Source organism: Candoia aspera, chromosome 1 (assembly GCF_035149785.1).
Source record: "Candoia aspera isolate rCanAsp1 chromosome 1, rCanAsp1.hap2, whole genome shotgun sequence".
Taxonomy (NCBI): Eukaryota; Metazoa; Chordata; class Lepidosauria; order Squamata; family Boidae; genus Candoia; species Candoia aspera.
The window spans coordinates 162831637-162854031 of NC_086153.1; the positions used below are offsets into that span (position 1 = coordinate 162831637).

The 22395-nt window shown below is 40.0% G+C and overlaps 1 protein-coding gene across 3 annotated transcripts in view; it reads left to right on the plus strand.

Moving 5' to 3' along the window:
- Positions 1-2826: 2826 nt before the first annotated feature.
- The window catches only part of RHAG (Rh associated glycoprotein), a 28970-nt gene continuing 9401 nt past the window's right edge, over positions 2827-22395 (plus strand). The window contains exons 1-4 of one of the 3 annotated variants that reach the window (XM_063317316.1): positions 2877-3014; positions 10554-10644; positions 17164-17347; positions 20666-20816. In XM_063317316.1, coding sequence (XP_063173386.1) covers positions 17184-17347; positions 20666-20816 — 315 coding nt within the window. In that variant the 5' untranslated portion in view covers positions 2877-3014; positions 10554-10644; positions 17164-17183. Of the gene's footprint in view, positions 3015-10440; positions 10645-17163; positions 17348-20665; positions 20817-22395 lie in introns of those variants that run through there. The other 2 variants (XM_063317308.1, XM_063317299.1) reach the window with 2 other exon arrangements.

Consider the following 22395-nt stretch of genomic DNA (forward strand, 5'->3'; position numbering starts at 1 on the left):
TTGAAAGGAGGAAGAGATAAGGATGGCAGAATCATCCCGGACACATAAACACATAAACCTAGTAACTAACTCAAGAATGCTTGGGAAACAGGAAGATTGTGAGCTGAGCCCTCGAAGGAGGGGGAGGACAGTTAGGGTATAAAGGTTTTGAGCTAGCTTTGTTCTTGGTTCCTTCTTGCACGGAGGGACCCGCCTTTGCAAACGCGTAAATAAAGCCTTTTCTCTGAATCATCGAACCTTGTGGATTGGAATTCTTTTGGGAGTGTTTTTCCCGCTGACAAATATAACGAGGTAATATGTATGGACATTTTTCAAACATAATTTGAAAGAAATGTCTCAGGTATGATACAAACCCCAGCAATGAATGAAACTAACTAGCTATTTTATTCCCCTGCACCAGGATTTATACAATATATTGAGGAAATGTTTATCTGTCCGAAGCATGAATTTTGGGGAAAAAAAATACACACTTAAAAACTTACTAGGGGAGGTTACATTTAAAAAGCATATATTATGGGTAGCTAAGTTTTAAAAAATCTAGATTGGTTATATACAAAACTCTGTAGATTAGACAAAATTGCAAACAATAGCAAAATACAGGCTTTCAACATATTAAAAAAAATTGATGGAACGAAATAATACATACAGTAGGGTTGTGCACAGAACATATTTAGACATCTTTACACATTCTTCAACCTAATTAATAACACTTCAGTCTTGTCTTAATTATTTCATTTTTGCCTTTCAGTACATAAAATGAAAATTCTAAATGAAAGGAGGTGTTAGAAAGAAAACTGTGTGTAATCCTAAAGGCATTTGTTTTCTGTTGTTCAAATACGCTCAGAAAACAAAACCAGCTCTGTCTTAATTGAGAAAGGAGCAGCAACCTGGATTCCCAGCTCCAGTTTTCAATGAAACAACCTATCATTTTAGAGTACACTTTTTTCCTGCAAACTTTAGCTGTGACCAACAGAGCTAGGAAGGAATTTCTGTGTTCACAATTGCTTTCAGCAGTGTGGCTTTTTTTTTTTCCCTTTGGCCTTCTGTAGAGAGATAAGAATGACTGACATCTGTTAGTTTGCTCACAGCAATGTTTATGAGCAAACACAAAATTTATGTTCTTTAAACCCATCATAACTTTTCTGGTGGTGGAGTCATTTGATCAAATTTATAGGAAGAGCAGGCCTGTCATTGAGAGTTTTCTGCAACAGACTTTGAGTCATGGTTTTAAAGCTCTGCCCCAATTCAGGGGCTTGCACACCTCCAAACCACATTCCCAGGTCACATGAAGTGACTACAATTGGTGTATAATACGGAAGTCAACTTTCATAAACGGAAAACTGTGCCAGTAGCACAAGTTTCTGATCGTTTCCAAGTCACATTTCTTGCATGAATTTTTTGGCCCATTGCTTTAGGTAGGAACACCCTATAAGAAGTTTTCAATAACTTTTTTCTTTCAAAATTATAACTATGGCAAAAGCGAAAGCATAGCAATTGAGCTTTCATCCTGGCTTCTGGAAAGGGAAGTTGCAGAAAATGAAACTACACCTGCCAGAATCCCACCCAGCCTAACCAGTCTGGGAGTTACTCTCCCCACATGTCAAGGTTGGTGAAGTCTGTCCTAGGAGCAAGGCCTTCTCTAGTTCTGTGAAGTGTAGGAAGAATGCCCTTATCAGCCCAGAGCAGCTCTCTGTGGGTTGTTCACTCATGAGGGGAACCTTAGCTAGTAGCTTTTGCAATTATTTATTTGTTTGTTTGTTTGCTATTGTGCAGTAGGAGTAGTACTGGCACAATCATCACAAAATTGTTGCAAATACTCTCCTTTGCAGTACATATCTAACATATCTGTTTAATATTGTCTGAGAGGGAGGGCAGTCCTGTGGACAGTTCTGAAAGTTCATCAGAACAACCTGGGTTTCAAATTCTTAAGTATCCACTGAATGCTTTCAAGAACTAAATGAGTTAGACTGGATTATTTTTATCTAGGTTTGATCTAGTCCCCTGAACGTAGCTGCCAGTTCCCTCCCAGGAAATGAGAAAAACGCCTAACTGATTCCACTTTCCTGAGATGCACCTTTGATCCTGAAGCACCACTACCGCTACTGCCACACTTTTTTATTGTTGTTGTTTTTGGTCTTCTCTAGATTAGAATTGAATATGGTCTATAGAAATCTGGGGATTTAATTTAATTATGATGGTTCATACCAGAAACAATGTATGTGTTTATCATAAGTGCATGTCTGCTACCGTTTTATCAATGATGCCCAAGAAAGCTGTCAACAGTTCAGTAATACCAGGTTAAAAGCTGGTAGCAAGAAAAGAAATATAGCAACAATGAAAGAAAACTTGTTTCTGCCTGGATTCAAACCAGCAAACTTTTGCTTCTTGTGCTCCTGGAAGCCTCCCATGACAATGGGATGCAGCAGAGATTAGGGAGCCACAGATGGAAAAAGCAAGAAAGGAACCTTGGTTGTAAAGCTGGTTATTGTGTCTGCGTACAGCTGCACTTTGATGCGTTAACTTAGTAAACAGCATTAAATTTTTGAAAAATTATATATAAGAAATAAAAGTAAAAGGCCGTTTTGGCAATATATAGCCACCAGTATGAAGAGGAGTCTGTATTCATGCCATAGGCATAACCAGGTCAGTTAACCATCTAGCAGGTTATGCGAACTTGTTTACTTTGGGTAGTTAATGGTTCAACGGTTCAGTGCATGTCTTCAGAATGGGGCAATCGATTTAACAGCCCAAAATAAAACAGTTATGGAGGGCAGTGACCAAGGACTGAAAGGAAGGGGTTGTTCCTGCTGCAGTACATACCTGTCAATCGGAGCAGAGGCATTTACCAACAATGCCATGAAGCACAGTAGACAAACTGGTTGTTATCTCCTCTTCCATCACAAAGTGGAAAACATTTAATTTTGAGGCAATGCAAGAAAATACTGGTGGAGGTTGCATTTGCTGCAGGATGGGGAAGAGTTGAGGACGTCTTGCATTCCTACTATCCAGAAAGGGTGAGTGGCTTGGGCTCATGCTGGGGCAAACAAGAAGTGCCAACCAGCCTGCTATGAGGATTAGAACCTGGAAGCTTCCCTAAAAACAGGAGTGAAAAGAAACTATGAATAGATCTAACTCCAAAGTAGCTTTGGGATTTAGAGCTAGTTTGGTGAAGTGATGGACTAGGACTGAGGAGGTCTGAGTTCTAGTCTTACCTGAGGCATGGGAACCGGTGGGGTGACTTTGCACCAGTCTCTTTCTCTCAGCCCTAGGAAGAAGACAAGGTCAAGCCACTTTCAAAAATGTTGCCAGGAAAACCGTATGAACTTGTTTGTATCGCCACCAGGAATCAAGACTGATTTGAAGGTGGGGAAAAGAAGCTTTAGGATTATTGCACAAATAGCAGCAGAAAAACCTTTGACCTGGTATGTTATTCAACATCTGCCAGCCTGTGGATGAACTGGCAGACAAAGAAGTCTTGTTAAATATCTGAAGGGTTACAAAGTGAATCCAGTTATTATCTGCCACTCCCAAGGCAGTTGCAAGCTTTGCTGTTTTATTGATCCTATTAAAAGAAAAAAGCTGAAGCCGAGAGGCCTATGTAACTGGCAAGTCATTAAGTGTGCGGCTCTTCAGGCAAGGAATGCAGAAAACAGGTGAATCCAGAGAGTTATGTTATACTTCAATTCTCAATTAATTCATTTCACAAGACTTTTCATCCATCCACATTCCAGGGATAGAAGACTTGTTAGTTATTGTTCACTCTAGCAGAGATCACCTATCAGAATGAGGGTTAGGATTAGCTGTGTGAAATTGAAAGCCTATGGTGCAGTACCCCTTTACATACACATCCTGCATTTGAATTCAGTCATCCCATTTTGAGGTTAATGTTACTACTCCTTACTCTCCTACCCAAATGGTGGTAGTGGTGGAAATCTTTACTCTGGGGAGGCGGAGGAGTACTAGAAGCCAATTGGCAAGAGAGGCCTCAACAACATGTTTGTGCAAAATGACAGGTTTTGCAAACACATCCTTTTGTTTCCTGAGGCTTTAATTCATCACTATCAAGAAATAGGGATGCGGTGGCGCTGCGGGTTAAACCGCTGAGCTGTCGATCGGAAGGTCGGCGGTTCGAAACTGCACGGTGGGGTGAGCTCCCGTTGTTAATCCCAGCTCCTGCTCACCTAGCAGTTCGAAAACATGCAAATGTGAGTAGATCAATAGGTACCGCTTCGGCGGGAAGGTAACGGCGTTCTGTGAGTCATGCTGGCCACATGACCCAGAAGTGTCCTATGGACAACGCCGGCTCCAAGGCTTAGAAACGGAGATGAGCACCGCCCCCTAGAGTCAGACTCGACTGGACTTTACGTCAAGGGAAACCTTTACATTTACCTTTTATCAAGAAATTATGTATAGCATATACATATCCCATCAGTTTGGTTACCAATAACTGTCTAGATATGGGTGTCTGTGGGGAGAACAATGTGTCACAAGGCAATCTCTGCCCCTTTTGTATGTGTGTTGCAACATTGCACGCAAGTACGTGAGGGATGGAGCTTGCATCATAATGTTACACTGAATGTTTGTCATTGTGATGAAACACCCAGATTCAGTACATGTCTCTGCGCCTAGATGCAGGTTTGGTAATATACTATGAGTAAGAATGAAAGCAGTAGACAGTTTGCAAATAAGGAAAGATCCTCCACCCTTTCTAATGCCATCTGTGACCCACTTTTCTTTCCTCTGAGGAAGGAGGGTTTTCAGAGAGGAAGTGAAATGAAAAAAATAAGGACAGTTGGAGAAGGAAGGGAATTGGCATCTAAGTGGTGACAAAACAGAGAGTGAACAGGAAAAATGCATATAGAATTATGATTTGGGATGTTAGAACAAGGAGAAAACACCAAGGGCCTAAGAAGATGAGCATAGGTCCTCTAGGCCTGGAACAGAATCCAAATACTAGTTATTGGCTACATCAACAGATAATGCAAAAGAATGATTTAGCACTGCATGCTTTAGCAGAAAGGTTTGTCATGAAACGTGCACCAGGAATTGCACTTTACAATAAATTCTAATTGGTAAAACACACCCACAAAAAAAAAAATCCATGTTTTTTTTTTAATGGGTAGTTAAACACTTGACTAGAGTCCCTTTTAAACTACAGTTCCTAGATTACATATAATTTCAAGACAGAAATCTGCTATAACAAAACTAAAGTTTATTCTGCTGTCCCCTCTTGTGGGAGAAAGAGATGGGGGCCCTTAACACCAACTTCTTATAAGCTTCTTTCATGTATATAGCTACTTCCTTTGTGTAGGGAAACATTTATACTTTGGAATAGCCTCTCAGCTGAATTTGAGGGATCCCTACTCTTTTAGCTTTCTGGAAGGCTGTGAAGACTTGACTCTTCCCCACATGTTGGGCTAGGATGGGGGCTGAGTCAGGAATCTGATTGGTCTGGTGCCTGGTGGAAAGATTGGTTTAGTTTTTATTCCATACTGGCTGGAAATTCCATGTGTTGAAATATTTGAATTCATCTGGAGGACAACAGGTCAGGGAAAGCTAGCTTAAAATTACATGGGAGGACTTTCTGTAACAGGCTTCCGGTCCCAAAATGACAGGTGAGGTGGAAGTCATCTGGATGGCCTGGCAAATTGACTAAAAGGAGCATAATAACCATATCACAAAGATACCCATAGAATTCACACTTCAGCAAGACATGCCCAGGGGTGCTTTTCATAGGAAGTCCTAGTAAGCCTATCTTCCAGCAAAGCAGATGGGAGGATTATTTAGCTTGAGGGAAGGGTCTCCAATCATTAGACAGTTCCAAGGTGGCAAGATATTTTGTTGGCTGCAGGCTCAGATTCAGGGCATATCCTCACTGCTAATGCCCTGTGCTTGTGAAGCTTTTGTCTGGACTGAGATGCTTTGCAATCAGGCAGAGTTTCCAGGACCTTATTTATTCTGCTGTTCAGAACTCACTGGTTAAAAAGCATCCTAGTCTGAACAGAGCCCATGGACAGCAAAAAATCTGGGAGAGGCCATAAGTCATCTGTTCATCCAGTTGGGTCTGCTTCCAGGTCAAATTAAATTAGCAAGAACACTGAGGAAGCCATTGCAGTCTCCACCTTAGTTAGACCAACCTCCAGCTGCAAGGCAGCTTTAGAGATACACTCAAGAATCTGAAATACTACTTTCAGAAATTTGGGTTGTGTTGTTTCTGAAGATGTAGTTGGGGTATGGTCCTGAGCTCCATATAAAATTGACCCTATGACTTAGGCTTTAATAGTTTGATGGCAGAAGGCACAAAACTGTTTCTGTTGGAATAGAAGACAATAAAATACTTGCAGCACTTCTCTCTCAGACTTTGATTGGCGTGCATATCAGATTCAACTAAATCCCAAACAGTTCTGGATGACTTTGAATAGATGTGATGTTGACCTGAATCAAAGAGGGATTCCTTTGAAGCAGACTAATTCTCAGTTTTCCTGAAACTGCAGTAGTGTTTTGTTGAACTGTATGAAAACAAAGACGAAGGAAAGGAGATTTCTCCATATGTGTCACCGAAGTATTCTGGAGTTAGTTCACTTTTTGTTAGTTTTGTTTGTTAGATGTTTGCCCGAGTCTGTGAGGATCTGTGAATGTGTAGTTCTGGCTGCTTAGCTAGGAAATTCTGGATGTTCAAATTCTACTTTCTGTGCCAAAGTATGTTCCACGTCTGTTTTCCACTCAGGTCCTATTGTAATTCTATGAAGAAATAAATTAAGAGAACAGTCTTATACTGTTTTTCATTACTCATCAGTCCGTAACCTCTTTGCCTATTTTTCTGAAAGCACACAAGTTTCTTACTTATGATGTGGATCATTCTCCAAGGGGCTCCCTTCACAAAACAACCACTTTTACTAAGCTTTGAAATATTGTTGGCAGCAGCATAAACTGCCCCCTTTTCGGCAGAAAACTGCAAGCACTGCTGACCTCTATTTCTGACAATTTATCACTAACATTCTTTTCTGTTAGTTCTGACTTTATTCCCTGTGCCTCATTCCCAATGCTTTATCCCAGAATTTGAAAACAATTAAGGGATAGAACAAATACAGTATATACTGTGGAAAACTTGCATATTGTTCGATAAATTCCAATCCAAGATCCTAAAAGCCTTTCCATTCCCTTTAACAGGATCTGATTGTCCAGGCTCTTCTTGCAACACTCATGAGTCACTAAAAAATGGAAAGGCCGACCTTGCAAATTATATTCTAGGTGAGCCAAAGGGAAGGACTGGAGTTGGCCCTGAGAATTTTCATGGTGCATTTGTCGTGTCATACTGCCAACAACTATGCAACTCATAGAGACTCATGTCCTGTCAGTTTAGACCCTACTTTAGTGTGTGTGTGTGTGTGGAAATTACTAACAACTGGGCAACCTAATTTTTAAAAATATTTAAAGCCCAACTATACTGAAAGATCCACAATGGCCCTACAACATTAGGCCGAATCCTTTCCCCATCCTATGTCTGCTACAGAGTTTGTTGCTCCTCATCTCTAGATTTTACTGTTAAAAGGTAGAAACCAGAAATGGGTTCTTGTATGGCAAGACTGTGAAAGCCACTCATTGTGATAATTAAAACAAATTCCTATATTTTCAGGATCACGTCAACTGATTTCATAGATGTTTAGGAAAGGCTATCTAATGAAGCAAGCACCATCTTGTATTAAGAGCAGCGGATATGGAACTCTCTTACTGTCATGATCACCGTTGCGATGCTTGTGACATCGCAACGGCTCGCATGACAATGCAGGGAAATGGGTCCCTGGCGGATTAAGGGAAAAGGCAACTAGGTAACAAAAGAGAGCAACAGGTGCTGGCAACAAAGTATCAACTCTAGCGGAGGCACGGAAGAGAAAGATACAATGTTGCAAAGAAAGCAATTGACAAGACCAGACCAAGAGGCGTGCCCGAGCTGTCAAAGAGATCACGAACCTGATCGCCCGGCAATGAACCATCACCGGCCAGGGAAGCAATCGAGGAAACGCCCGGAGCACAGGAGGGGCTCCACGACCCCTCACCTACCGACGACGGAACCGGCGGGGCTCGGGGGCCCACCCAGAGTAAGGAGGGGTGGAGCGCTGACCGGTGCGGGCTATTTAAATCCCGTTCCGGCGCGCTCCACTCACTCTCAGCTTTCTTAAAGGGCATGCATACTGTTACTCAAATAAATCCAGAACCTAAGCCTACTCTAGCGTCTGTGTTTTTACTGGGTAGCAGGCAGAGCCTGACACTTACATAAAACAGATTAAGATCTGTAATTCTAGGGCTTACCATTACAGTTTGGAAATCCATCTTATTTTCCCTGTGAATGAAACAACTCCAACATTCAGTGCACTTTGGGTCCCCTCAGTTAAGAAATATTGAGAAATGACATCTAGCAGGACCCAGGAAGTGTGCCTTCTCTGTCATGGCACTTCCTCTCTGGAACGATATCCCCCAGGATGGCATCCAGGTAGTTACTGAAGACCTGGCCATTCTCCTAGGCCTTGGGGCAGGTTGATGGTAGAGCCCCTGTTGGATTTTTTATTTCTTTGTTTACACATCTGTTTGTGGGCCACTGATAAATTCTTTTTCTTTCACCATATTGTTCTTACTTTTTAATGGTCACTCAGAGTTATTAGGAGTCAGGTAGCCTCTAAATTGATCAAACAAACAAACGGACAATCACATTTTAATTCAATTTCAATTCAACTGATTTTATTACGGTCACTGACCAGTACAACATTTTAATTCAAATTTGGTAATCCCACCAGTGCTTGGGTCCCAGTCTAGTATGATTAGAGGTGCATATCAGATTCTGCTAAATTGCTAACCATTCTGGGTGGCTTTGGATAGATTTGGGGCTGACCTGAAACAATGAGGTTCCTTTGAAAACACAAGTGCTGTATTAAGAATCTTTTTGAAAGTACATTAATGATTTGTAAAGGTATAGGAAGATCAAGATGAAGAGTTATCCAGATATACTGTGTATCACAGAACTTCTCTAAAGTTAGTTTGCTTTTTATTCAATTTGTCTCCCAGGAGTAGAAATTACAAGAGTGTTGTTTGAGTTGTAGAGATCTGTGGAAGTATAACACCGATTGTTTAAGCTAGGAAATGGAATATTCAAATCCTTCTTTCTGTGCCAATATTTGTTCTGCATCTGAGTTCTAGTCCTGTCCTGTTGTAATTTCTATGGAGAAATAAATTAAGAAAACTGTCTTACACTTCTTTCCATTAACCTTGGTTCTGTAACCATGTTGCCTATTCAGAAAACATGCAAATTTCTTACTTAAAGTGGGTGTCATTTCCAAAGTAACTCCTTTTACTTGCTAACACTTTGAAATTTTACAGGCTTCTTAGCTTGGGCCAACTTTTTGTGCAGTGAGCCATTTTCATAATAACTAACCCTCCTCTACTGAAATAAAGAGGTCTTTATTTGGGAGCCCCCCATAAATACTGGTCTTCTGTAGTCCCACATTTGACCCATTAATCTGAACCTTGATCTCTTGAGATAAGTCAGCTCTATGAAAAAATGAAAGTTATCCACACTTGTTTTAAGAGAAAAGCACTTGAAATACCTAGAATAATAATTTTAAAATCCCACTGCATATTTATTTGAAATTTATAATGTTTCATCCATAAGGCTACTTGGTTTCCAGTTACTATCTATTTGAGAACTAGACTGCTGATTCTAACTGAATTCAGACCTGTCAGATGCGGCAGCCTTCCGAATAACCTGAGTTAAAGCAGGGTGCTATTCAAATTGAATAAATTCATAGAGTGTCTGCTCACCCATACTATAAATGCTTATTTCATTCTAAAACATTTCACAAAATATTTTTAAAAACTTTTCAAAAATATTTCCACTTTGATAACTCACTTATTTTATATTTATGAGTATATTTCTGTACTCTTGCATATTAGAAAGTAAAAAAAAAGGAAGCTCACATTTAAAAAAAAGTGTTATCTGTCATTTGTCGTACTACTAATTTGGCAGAAAAAAACCCTTATTTTTGTCTTATCTGTGAAAACATACGGTTGTGCGTATAATGTGTAGCTGTAATACTGTGGAAAAACTTTTTGGACTTTGCACTTAGATGCAAATTCATAAATTAATTTACTTTAATTTATCATATATTTTAAACAAGGTGCATGAGAAAGCAGTCAGACATAATGCAATATTAAAACTATACAAACACAAGTCATTTGATGTCTTTGATCATTTCCTTGTATTATATAGATATAAAAGTTGCTGTCCTGGGAAAGTTTTGAAGGAATGGATATAAATCTTAAAGATGAATAAAAGCAACTTTCTAAGCAGGAACCATTTAGTAAAGTTAAGAACCTCCTTCAGTGGGATTGACCTTTAACAAGCAGGAGCTTATGCTATGTCATTATGACACGACACCACTTACAGCAAACAAGGATTTGTCATTATCATTCTTTGACAAACTCCTGCAAAGATGCCCAGCTCAAATTCTTTCTCCACCAATATGCGGATCAGATTCCCTGTACTTGCCATTCTTTTGCAGGTGATCATTATCATTTTATTTGGAATATTTGTAAGATATAGTGCAGGGGACAGCTTGAGCAAACCATCCACTGGTCTGGAGTTATACCCAAGTAAGTGCTGTTGTTTGGTTAATAAATTATAGCTATCTGGTGAAAATTAGCTGTTCTTTGGCTTGTTCTAACATTGTGCGCAATTTAATTAGGAAGCTTCTTGCACTCTCTTCCACATCATAAACGGGTGGCACGTGCCTCATTCAAGTGCTAAAGTTTCCTTCTAAGGAAAGGACATCATTCTTAATACGGGGCATAGTGCAAAGTAATGCTTAGATGCAAACATAAAATACTATAATGGAGAAAATTTGGGGAAAGATGTGATGCTTCTGATAATTTTGTTGTTAGCAAGCTAGCCACTTGACATATTCTGTCTGAATATGTCTTAACTTCCCATTTCTAGGAAGTTCCTCAAGTCTGGAGAGTGTGTATGTCTTGGAATTTGAATTTCTCTGACTTCTCATAAACTTCCTTGGACTCCTATCTTCCACCTACTCACAGACATCTGTTGACTTGCAGATTAAAAGTGCAAAGATGGAGTGAGTGTCCCACAAGTTTCTGGCATTATTGGAGAGGGGGAATTCTTTTTTTCTGGAACTGTAAGATCCACAGATATATTATTAAAAATTATAGTGAAGGAGCTTCATTCCACTGTAGCCTGGCAACATGTCTATGCATTAATGTAAGTCATTAGTCATTAAATATGGTAGGACATACATATATTTACCCACATTTTAGTATTTTGAGCTAATGTTCTAGGATGCTTTGCAAGTGTTTCATAAACTATTTATTATAAATAGATAGTTTCATATTATTATTATTATTATTATTATTATTATTGTTGTTATTATTATTCCAGTTGTGAATGGGGATTCATCCTGTGAAGAAAGGTGAATCTACTTACAATTGCTGCAATTCTCTTTTGAATGGAAGGAACAGCACTTAAGCCATGTGTATGTAAAGTGTCTGAGTCAAGTTACATGGCCATGTAGTTTGCTTGGCGGCAGGGCATAAATAGTTTGCCACTGTCTGCTTCTAAGATGTTTTATCAGTTTCCCAGTCTAGCCCACAGTCATAGGATGTCCTAGTGGTTTCCCACTGAAATACTAAGTAGGTCTGACCCTGCTTAGTTTTTCAGCCAAAGTTGGCCAAGTTTAATTAATTAAACCAAAGCATTAGTGTAGCTAGGACATTTATCCTGAACATGCTCTCATTGACCTAGCAACATAGAAAAAACTAAATTACCATATTTTTAGAGGAATCTTTCTCAATTCCCCTACCCCCACGTGCGATATAGTAGCTTCAGACATCCCCAGCCAATACTGGAATAATAAGGCTTAGGCATCAAATACACCTAGATAGGGACATTCGGTTACAATTTTTCTAAGAAGCTACCTTATATGAAGTGAGGCATTTCATGTATCGAACTATTTTTTTCTGACTGATAGTGGCTGACCAGGATCTCAAGTCCAAACTCTTTTTTAATCTCTTGCTATTTGATCCTTCTAATTGGAGAAGCCAAAGACAGAACCTAGGCTCTTCTGCTTTCAAAACACATGTTCTGTCATTGATCTATAGACCTCTCTAACTCACCAATTTTTTTAAAAGTTGTTCCATCAAAAGTGTTTTTCATGGAAGGGTTATTTTTGCATTGACATATGCATGACTCCTACAGGAACCAAATGACCTTGGATCCAGATGAGTTTCTCTATATGTGGTAACTACTGCTTAAGACTTGCTTTATCATCCAGACTTTATCTACAAAACGTCTTGTAATTTCCTGAAATATTGTCACAGATATATAACGCAATTTGATACTTTCTGATAGAGAAAACTCTCTGTAAGCTTTTGCACAAGAGGTCATGAACTAATATTAAGGCATATTCTGCTTCCATTCACGTTTCTTTAAATTGAAACCACTGCATCCATCTTCCTCTCTTTCTCTTTTTTCTGTAAATACAATAAACTTTGCTTGCTGTTCTGTGTTGTTCACAGTATGTACAGTAGTTTCTTTTTTTGTAAACATTTAGATTGTCAAGTAGACACAAGGCACAAATTATGATCTGAATAATTTTGCAATGCTGATGATAATTGTGATGACCAATTACCATTATGTGAAATTGCACCCACTAGTGAGAATGTGGTATCAGCATACAGGTATACAGTGAGGCACTGGAAGAAAGGAGAAATGGAGAATAACTACTTGCCTTGAAAAAATATGAACCCTCGAAGTGTTAAACAGTAAAAAAAGTAAAAAAGTAAAAAGTAAAAGTGCCCCATAATTTTAATGTGTTCTTCATTCAAATCATTTAGCTGATTCTTCAACCAATTTTCTTGGAAGTAACCCCACTGATTTTTTTTATTTTTGCCCCTCAACCTTCTTTTTTTTAAAAAGTCAATTAGTTGCCAAAAGACACATAACACAGTGGTTGCAATGAAGTTCATGCAAAGCTGGAAAGGATAAAGTTAAGCTAAACAGCTAAAATGCAGGATGCAGGAAATGGGCTCCTCAAAGACAAAAGGTAAAAGTGGAGAGTTAGATGATCTGAGCTGGTTCTGGAAGGTACTGTGGTAGACTGGACTGGGGAAAGAAGAGGTGGGAGAGTTGAAGATGTGAACCACCATCCCTGATTGAGGGGTAGAGAGTGGTAGCAGATGCTTCCCCCTGGGAGATAAAATTGTGAGGGATTGTCTCTATTGAATTTGGGGATGAGTGGAATCTGGGGGAATGGGGAGGTTGGGATTAGAAACTGGAGTAACTTGATAGAAGGAGGTGTGGATGGATAAGAGTAGTGACTGTGGGATGACTTTGTCAAGACCAAACAGAGGAAGAATAAGTAGGCTTGGTGGGGTTGGATGCTGAGGATGAAAAGAAGTAGGGTAAGTTAGGCATCCCCATATGTTGCCTAGAAGTAGGAGGTAAGAGGAAATAGAGGAGTAGAGAGGAGAAATAGCATTGAGGTAGTAATGGACAGATAATGTCATGAGTACTGATGGTGAGCAGGAGGGGGCCCCTATCCAGGGGGGAAAACACATGCGTAGTACCGAGGAGTTAAGCAGCCATTCAAAGAGACACAGATCAGACCCGCCTTGACTTTTGGGGTTTATCTGTCTGGGTTTTTCCCACGCTTCTTCAGTTTGTTAGGATTTTCTGTCTAATGTAGCAGTAATAAAACACTAGAGACCTATTCCTTGTCTCAGCGTGGTTCCTGACTGTTAGGACAGATAAAGTGGGAAGCAGAGGTTTCATTCTAAAGAAGGGTGAATTGAAACTTGAGCCCAATCCATGCTTCCAACCATTTGGCTCTCGTCTCGGGAACTAGGTAATGGGGGTTCAGTGAACTGTGGGCTCCACCTCTGAATTCCAATCTGCCTGTAATAAATCTCTCCTTGTCTAGGATTTGAGGGCAAACCTGGTATGTACAAGTAAGACCTGGATAGGTGCAGAGGAGGGTGTTATACTGTCTAAAATGTGCCAGTCTGGTTATCAGGTGCTGCATCAGCCATGACTCCAGGGAAAGGAAGGAAGGATGAGTATTGGTTGTCATCCAGGAGACTCTGCAGGTGACCAGACACAATGTTCTGGGATAACTGACTGTAAGGTCTTACTCATATGCTTAGCTTGGAGGAACAAGTTGAGGGTGTTGATATTGCACTGGCCTCACTGCTGCACAGCTTCATCCCTGCCTGAGCTGCTGAACCTCATCATAGGATTGGCAGTGAAGTCCCCTAACTTACTGGTTTTGAGAGACTTCTTTTGGGGTGGGGGTTAGATGTGGCTTGTGAGTTCATGGCCACCATGAACTTACAAGCCTTATCCTAGGTGATCATGGGCTAAACCCATTCCAGAGCAACTGAAATGTGACAGGGGACATTTTTCTCAGTCCCTCGTCATGGTCAGATCACTCTCTGGTTTTCCTGGCAACCAGTGCCTGTGACCTCTACAGGGAGGTATGGACCCATTTGATTGGTTCACCCCAGGTGCCTAATGGTTCCTCTGGGTTTCCAAAGGTTGCTTGGGGATTATCTTCAAGCCCTGGTGGTTAGTTCTGATGAATACTCAATTGAGCTTTGGAATATTGGAAAAGCTGCAGTTTAATAGGACTGCTCCTGAGCAGCCTCTCTTTGCCCACTGTGCCAAGGGAACTCCTTGGTGTACCGAGGAGATCTGGAATATGGAACCACAGAAGAGAATATGAAACTGCAGCCTAGAATGATGCTGGTGAAGATGAATGTGAGTGAACATGGGGAAGAGCTCAAATTCTAGTCTACACTGTAGCAAGAAAAACAGTGAAGCGGGCTTACTTCTTTCCTCTTGTACTCAGTAAAGCTGATCAGTAGATTTGTTTAAAGTTACTCTGACCATTCGAGAAAGCTGGGCCAAAAAATTGGCTGCTGAGCCATTGCAGTGAATTCATATGAAGTCAGAAGGATGAAAGTGCTCACATTCATTTAGAATTGGATGTTGGCTGGAGCTGATATGGCAGAGGCCTCATTTGGTGAGCTTATCTGGAATTGCTTTGACTCTGTGGTCCCTGAAGGAATGGACAGGGTTCTGTGTCCTGTTTGGTGTGCCATCTCTGGATTACACCCCTATTTCACCTGGTTAGTGAAAACCTCTGGAGAAGTTACTTGAAACTGGCTGCAAGTAGTGCTTAATGCATTCTAGAACATAGTGATTGTGCCACCAACCAGTAGTGCCTTCCCTCTTCAAGATGCAATTGGTCAAACCTGCTTTTCTGGATAACCAATAGCCTGCCTTGAACCTTCTTTTCTAAAGAAAGTTGTTGAGAATGTGTTGGGGTTGCAGCTGTGGAGAGCCGTGGATGAAATGGATTACATAGACCCTTTCAGTCAGAATTAAGTCCTAGGCATAGGATGGAAACCACATTGGTCACTCTTGTACCTGAATTTGGCAGGACTCGGATGTTCCTGTTTGCAATCAGGAGGCTTCTTGGGTTCATGGCCCCATGCACTCTACATAGGACTGCCTTTGAAGATCATCCAGCTGGTCCAGTTAGTTATGCACATGTTCATTTTTGTAATACTACAGGAGTTGCATTGGTTGCTGACTAGCTTTGGGTGCAGTTCAAAGTGCTGGTTATCATTTTTAAAATCCTACATGTCTCATGGCCTGGATATCTCTGAGACCATTTTATCCAGTGAGAAGGCTTGCTAAGGGTCCCAGCACTGAGAGAATGTCTGGACTGCTGTATTCCTATGAAGACCCTCCAAAATGTGACTGTTCTGAGTAACATTTAGGGATGAGATGAAAGGACACATTATCCCTGAGATGCAGATGCTCTGGGCTGGATGTTGTTAGTTGTTCCTTGCATCTCTTTTCTTACTGTTATAATCCTGCTCTCTCTCTCTCTCTCTCTGCATGTGCATGTGCATAGTAAGTCACTCAGAGTCTTTGAATTGAAGTAGCATATAAACCAGAGTAATCTGATCTGATCTGATCTGATCTGATCTGATCTGATCTGATCTGATCTGCTGGCTCCAGTCATAGTTTAACTATCCTTATGCAAGTCAGTTAGAGGGAGCAGGACACAGAATGTATAAAGTACCTTTACTCTGGGTAGGAAGGCAGAAGAAAGTGGGAAAGAAGGCAGGAATGGTGTTTGAAACCAACAGAGCAGAAAGTTCTGGTAGCAGAAAGACTACTTATGATAAGGAGGAGGCACTGGGGAGAAGGCAGGAGATTTTGTGCAAAGAACTCCCGAGTATCAGTTGACAGCTTGGCCAACATGGAGCATGAGGAGCTGGAAGTTTTGCCTGTGAGGGAATCTCCCAGTGGTTTTGGATGGGGTGAATGATGGTTTGGAAGGTCAAGAGGAGGAGAAGCTGAGAGAAGCAATCTGGAGTCTAGAAGGAGGGAGTCCGGAGGGAAAGAGAGAGAAGAACTGCTATTCAAGACTCTAGGCCAAGGCAATTAGAGCGAGCTTATTTGCCAAGGGAGCGGTTAGAGTTGGGTTGTTTAAACATGCACTGGCCTTTAAAAATGTTCTGTACTTTTAAGGTGGCTGTTCATTCAACAGCCTATTGTGGTTTAAAGTTATTATTGTACCTGTTCGTTGCCTGTATGCTGTTTCTTGATAATGTAAGTAAAAACTGTAGAAAGTTCTCACCCTGAGGTGGGACTTTTTCTTCTTCTTCTTACTCAGTTCCCCCAGAGGGTGGAGAAATTGCTCTTGCTGGTGAAAAGTTTCTGCCAGCTAAGAGCACCTTCCCTTTTCCAGGATAATCCATTCCATTCTATCCCCCCTTCCTTTGCTCCTGAAACCATCAGCACTTCATGGGCACTGAATATATCTGTTTCTCATGATGGGTTTTTCTTAATGGATGAGGGAAGGAGCTTTATGAAAATTTGAGCTACATAAACAACAAGCTATTCATTCATTCATTCATTCATTTATTCATTCTAGAGGAGAGGACATGTGATAATGTTACCAGAAATAATTAACTGTCCCTTTTAAAACTTGCCTTGGGAAGGAAAAAATGAAAGTAAGTTGACAGGAGAAACATCTTCCCTAATGTTGCCTATCATACATCTTTTTCTCTTAATTTTCTTTCTAGTCTTTCAGGATGTTCATGTGATGATATTTATTGGGTTTGGTTTCCTGATGACCTTCCTGAAAAAATATGGCTTCAGCAGTGTTGGCATCAACTTGCTCATTGCTGCCTTGGGCATCCAGTGGGGCATCCTCCTACAAGGATTTTGGCACATGCAATCAAATACTATCCCTAATGCCATTGAAAGGTAAGGAGAACTTCCTGATAAGCACCAGTGACTTTAGATGTTAAGATTGTTTACCAAGAGCTTCCTCCAAGTGAATTCCTACTAGAATTCCCAGAAAGTGTTGTGCTAAAGATAATGGTATAAACCATGGTGAGCTAGAGATGGTGAGTGGTGATAAGACTGGCAAGTAAATTTGCCTCAGAAACACTGTGTCCCATACCAACTTCTTCAGATGTTCAAACCTTCTAAGAATTTTTAGACCCATTTCCTCCATCTGAGATAAAGCCTGTGGTACCTAGGGAAGCTTAGGTACCTTAGTTAGGGACACATTCTCTAAAGAAACATTCCTTCTACTTCTTGGCTTTTAGCAAGGGTAGGAACCTCTGACTCCACCGACATTATTGAATTATATCTTCTAGGAGCCATAGCAAGGGTCAGTCTGTAATAGCTGGAGGGCCTTAAAATTCACCATCTCTGATTTAAATGCTAAATAAATAAATAAATTCATTCTTTACGAACAACACTAGTATTGTATAGCACATTTTAAGCCTTTCATTGGTTTGGCTATGGCCCAATTGTTTCACTGGACTTTATTGTTTAGAAATTTCAATGGTGAATGAAACTGTATTATGAAAGCTAGAATACATATATCCTGACTATGCCCATGGGCAGAGAATTCCTATTGGCAATTTGGCAGCTGATACCTTACTGATTGCAGCTTATCTTTCCTCCTTCTTAAGCCAACGTCCACCCCTTACTAGGCCCACAATCCCAACCTTTCATTTTTGTGGGGTGGAAAAATTGTTCTATTAAGATCTGTAATGGACGGGAGGAAAAGCTACAGACTAGACAACCATCATGCAAGAGGTATCTCAGCCCACAGAACCTTGCAAGTCTGAAAGTCTTTTTCCCCTTGTTTACTTTTACTCTCCAGAAAACTAGGGAGGGTCCCTTCTGAAATGCTTCTCACGCCTCTTTTGCTTCTATGGGCTGAGATACCTCTTGCATGACTAGATACCTCTAGTCTGCGGCTCTTCCTCCCGTCTGCCAAGGTCATTCCCACAGACCATTACAAGATCGAGGAGGTGGTTCAGTCCCCAGTATGGCTTCTGAGTCCTATAATGTTTTGGAAAGAATCAAAATGTTTTTTCCAGCATCCTATGAGCCTTCACAATAACCGTAAAGAGTAAATAGGTCTCCCAGCATTGGTTCGTATGTTCATTCTTGACAATGGTTTAAGCGTAGTTTTGTGTAATAGTATGGAATTCAATTTTTCAAAGTATAAAATATATAACAGAGTATATTTCTTCAAAGTGCAGCTAAAATTAGTTTCACTTGCGGGTATCTATTATGTATTTTAACTTGATTACCGGAGCTTCCAGAAATGTTGGTCCTTTTTTTTAATTTTTGCAGTCCAAATATAGCTGTTGAAAGATGTCTAAATGGTGTCTTTCCTCAAGGGGGTGCTATGTTCATTGAATTGCAGAAATGAATTCAATGTTTTTGCTAAAAAAGAAGTTAAGCTGTTGCCAGGAAAAAAAAGTTTTTTCCCAAATTGAAAATGCAAGGTACAGTTCCCTCTAGCTAGTAATTTCATTGTTATGACTATCACAAAAATTAGCAATGGGCACTGATACACACCAGTTTCTTATCTATAGTTATTTTGTCCACTTTTAAAAAGCAGGATATTATTTCCTAAATTTAGAAGTAAGTGTTGTATTGTAATCCTCAAATGTAGTATTGATATTGTCACATCAGATACAAACAAACTTTTCTAAATTAAAAGCATCTGCCAAGCCTTTCGTCATGTCCAGATAAGTGCCTCCTACTTTATACAAACCTCTCCTAAAGTTAATTGTTGGAAGGCACTGCACACTATTTCCTATACAATATTCTGCAATACATTTCCAGTGAATAAAAGGAGTTGCAGACATTTCAGGGTCCCATTTTTAAAAGAAGAAAATGAAATTGAGAAAATTCTGCACCTGATTATGTAGGATTATCAAAAAGCTGTTTTAATAAAGCATCAGAGGGACGCGGTGGCGCTGCGGGTTAAACCGCTGAGCTGTCGATCGGAAGGTCGGCGGTTCGAAACCGCGCGGCGGGGTGAGCTCCCGTTGCTAGTCCCAGCTCCTGCACACCAAGCAGTTCGAAAACATGCAAATGTGAGTAGATTAATTGGTACCGCTTCGGCGGGAAGGTAACGGCGTTCCGTGAGTCATGCTGGCCACATGACCCGGAAGTGTCCTATGGACAACGCCGGCTCTAAGGCTTTGAAACAGAGATGAGCACCGCCCCCTAGAGTTGGACACGACTGGACTTTACGTCAAGGGAAACCTTTACCTTTACCTTACCTGTCATCACTCATTAATAAGCCAGTATGTTTTTTATCTATATTCACTGCTTTCTTTCAAGATGTTCAGGAGCAGACTAGACATAATAACAGTTTTTTTTTTCCTGCTGCTGCTCCCCCTTGTCCGTTTTCCAAGTCTTACTTGTAATATCTTCTTCAGGGCAGTATTGAGATGTAAAATCATTTATTTTATTGATTATAAGAGAAATACAGAAAGAGAATAAAAAGAGAAATAAGGCAATTCTTTACTTCTTACAACTACTAGCTTGGCATTCAAAGTCTCTTAGAGTCAAGTTACACATAATATTATCCAGAAGGTACTTCTTAAACATCTTCTCATGGCCTGACCTCAAGAGCACCCCTCAGATGATGAATAGAAGCAAGAGTGCTCATCCCAAGAATAAGATCCTCTGCCGTTACCCAGCAATGATGCTGAGTCAATAAATGTTTTTAACCTGGATCCTGACCAGGAATGTCCTTCATCTAGTTCTTGAGAAAGCCAGCATCTGAAGCCAGCATCAAAAGACAAAGTGGTATAGGGCCAGCTAGAGACAGCAAGGTGCTACTTAAGAGTATCCTGCTAACTGAAGTCACCGCAGATATTTAGGATGCAACCTGGGCTTGGTAAAATAACTAGATCAGTGCTGTCCCATCAAGGTTTTCATGATTTCCTGTCTTAGGGCTCACAACTGCAAAACTTTCCTGAAAGCTGACTCAGTTCATTAAGTTGTAGCTCTTCTTCTCTCGCCTTCTGTCTCCTGTTGAGTTTGCTTTTGTATGAAATTTATGACTTGGAGAAAATACTAATGGATTTACCATGACCATAAAAGCTGTAATTCATGATGCCAGGATAACTTTATTCATGCTTTAAAAAAAAAAAAGCATGAATAAATAACATTTATTTTACTTCATTATGTGCTTTATTGATTCTCACTAACCTAATACATACATAACTTAGTTTTTCTTTTCCCTCATTAAATCAAAAGTATGATAAATGCAGACTTTAGCACAGCAGCTGTCCTGATCTCATTTGGAGCTGTCCTGGGGAAAACAAGTCCAGTTCAGATGCTGATTTTGACCATTTTTGAAATCACTGTCTTTGTATGCAATGAACATCTTGTGGTGAATGTGCTAAAGGTAGGCATTTTCTGCTTCTATTTTACTAAGATCGTCATGCCAATTTATCGGGGGATTGTGTCTTCTAGGTCACCTTTGTATTTTTGGTTTATTGGGTTATAAGACCTTCTCTAGTGACAATGACTACCTCCTTGTCTGTAAACGAACAAAACAAATCTAAAATAACAATTTAAAACAATTCAACATAAATATAAATAAGACTGCTGGAGAATGAACCAACATCCTACACAAATAGTCCCTTTTGGGAGATGGGTGGTGATAAATTTGATTAATAAATAAATAATACAACCATCTCATGGTTGCCAGTTGCCAGTTCCATCCACGAAAATCCCTCCTGTTTGGTTTTCCTATTCTAAATGGAAACACCAAGTTCAGAAGCAATGTGTGGCTGAACACTCAAAGCTGTACACATGCAGAATTTGATTGCCTTCCTGGGTGCTTTTTAAGTTTTCAGGGGGCATTCAGGTGACCATCTTTAGAACAAAGTGCAAAAGTAGATGGGAACAAATGTTTGCCCAAGACAATGAACCAAACAAAAGTCAGAGACTTGGGATCTGAGCTCCAGACACCAAACACAATCATCACATCTTTGCACCCATCTTTATTTCCATGCTGTGGCACAAGATTCTTCTCCTCCAACTCACAACTTCCCATGACTACAGAAATCCTGGGAAAGGCAAATTTGGGCAAATTGCTAAGCAACACAGGATGGGTTCTTTATTTGCCCAAATAATAATGAATTTCACTCCTGCAAGGTCTGGTGATGACAACAGCTTTAAACAGCTTGAATAAAATAGAGATGATATAGATAGATAGATGAGAGAGAAAGAGAGAGAGAGAGAGAGAGAGAGAGAGAGAGAGAGAGAGAGAGAGAGAGAGAGAGAGAGAGAATACTTTAAAAATGGCTATTTACAATAGTATTAGAAAGAATGACTGTTTGGAAGGGTTTGATTCTCTTCACAGTTTTGAACAGTCGAAGACCTGAAAAAAAGTTAAAAATTGTACTGTTTTTAAAGACTACAATTTATTTAATTTAAGTTACATTTTGCATCTTATAATTTATATATTATAAGATGCAAAGACATCTTAAAATTGACAGTTGAGAGAAAAATATGATTAAATGCCATGCCAAGGAAACCTATGAGATTAAAGTCATATTTAGAATAAGGAATGAGCTGGAGTTTTTAAGTAAATTAGTGCTGAATTTTAAAATTATCTGGCCAAAGTTTGTAATTACTAGAGGAAGTTTTTGTTGCATGTACATGTTGTCTCCAGAAAGGTAATCTGCAACAGAAAGTAGTGAGTGGATTTTTCCCATGGAGAGTTCTTTTAATGCTGAATAAATTAAAAGAATTGCTTCAATGTGGAAAACCAAATCAAATATTTCAAACTTATTTCAGTTTCAGTTCAATTAATCTCCAAGTCTGATAATCTCCAGCTAGTTTATAAATAGAAATGAAGGTCTGAGATTTAAGATAATCCAGTAATTTCAGTAGTGACCTGAAGATGACACCAGTGTTCCTATCATGAATCCTCTCAAGACATTTTGGGACTAAAACTATCAGAATTCCCAGGCACT